The sequence below is a fragment of the Ammodytes marinus genome (assembly GCF_949987685.1).
Source record: "Ammodytes marinus genome assembly, chromosome: 5".
NCBI lineage: Eukaryota > Metazoa > Chordata > Actinopteri > Uranoscopiformes > Ammodytidae > Ammodytes > Ammodytes marinus.
Window position 1 is genome coordinate 142,718 of NC_137234.1, and position 783 is coordinate 143,500.

The 783-nt window shown below is 42.8% G+C and overlaps 1 protein-coding gene across 1 annotated transcript in view; it reads right to left on the reverse strand.

Moving 5' to 3' along the window:
• Nucleotides 1–783, reverse strand: part of LOC307251112 (uncharacterized protein) — a gene marked incomplete at its 3' end in the record, with an annotated part of 5,517 nt that continues 4,734 nt past the window's right edge. The window contains exon 3 of the mRNA XM_080028433.1: nt 1–278. Within this exon, the coding sequence (XP_079884559.1) occupies nt 1–278 (278 nt within the window). The remainder of the gene's footprint in view (nt 279–783) is intronic.

Sequence of the window (783 nt, forward strand, 5' to 3'; positions counted from 1 at the left end):
CTACCCTTTAGTGAACACATTGGGACTGGTGGATGCAGTCTGGGGCCGGTCTAAAGCCTGGGTGGATGCAGTCTGGGGTCCATCTAAAGCCTGGGTAGAGACAGTTTGGGGTCCGTCTAAAGCCTGGGTATAGACAGTATGGGGCCGGTCTATCGTCTGTGTTGTGTCTGAGCGTTTAGTTCGAGGTTTGATGATGTCATTCCCAGCTGTGGAGGCTCCGGTGGGGATCTTGTTTTCTCTGGTGTGTGTGGATGAATGTAACGTGGTGGAGACCGGATCTGTGGGAGAAATAAGCAGAAAGTTCTTTAGTGTTAGGAAACGAAAATACATATTTAAAAGGTATTTACACTGCAGCTTAGTTTCAGGTTTCAAGTTTGAAGTTTGAAGTTTGAAGTCAGCTTTATTTTCAATAACTTCATATGAGCAGGACTCACTATCCCGCGGTGAACAGATAGAAGTGCACAAGAACACAAACAAATAGACGAGACATTTCCTAACACTAAAAGAAGATAAGACAATAATATATAATATATGTGTGAAAGGTGTTTTATGTTGTAGTCAGTGATTCTGGAGAACGCTTGTTGTAAAAATCACTTTATGTCAAAATCAGTCTGTACTGTGTGTGCGCTGAAGATACATCCGGAGATAATTCACTAATTCAGTTACACAGAGAGAAACACAGTACAGACAGGTAGTGGATCATGAGGAGATATTCACACAGTACAGACAGGGAGTGGATCATGAGGAGATATTCACACAGTACAGACAGGGAGTGGATCATGA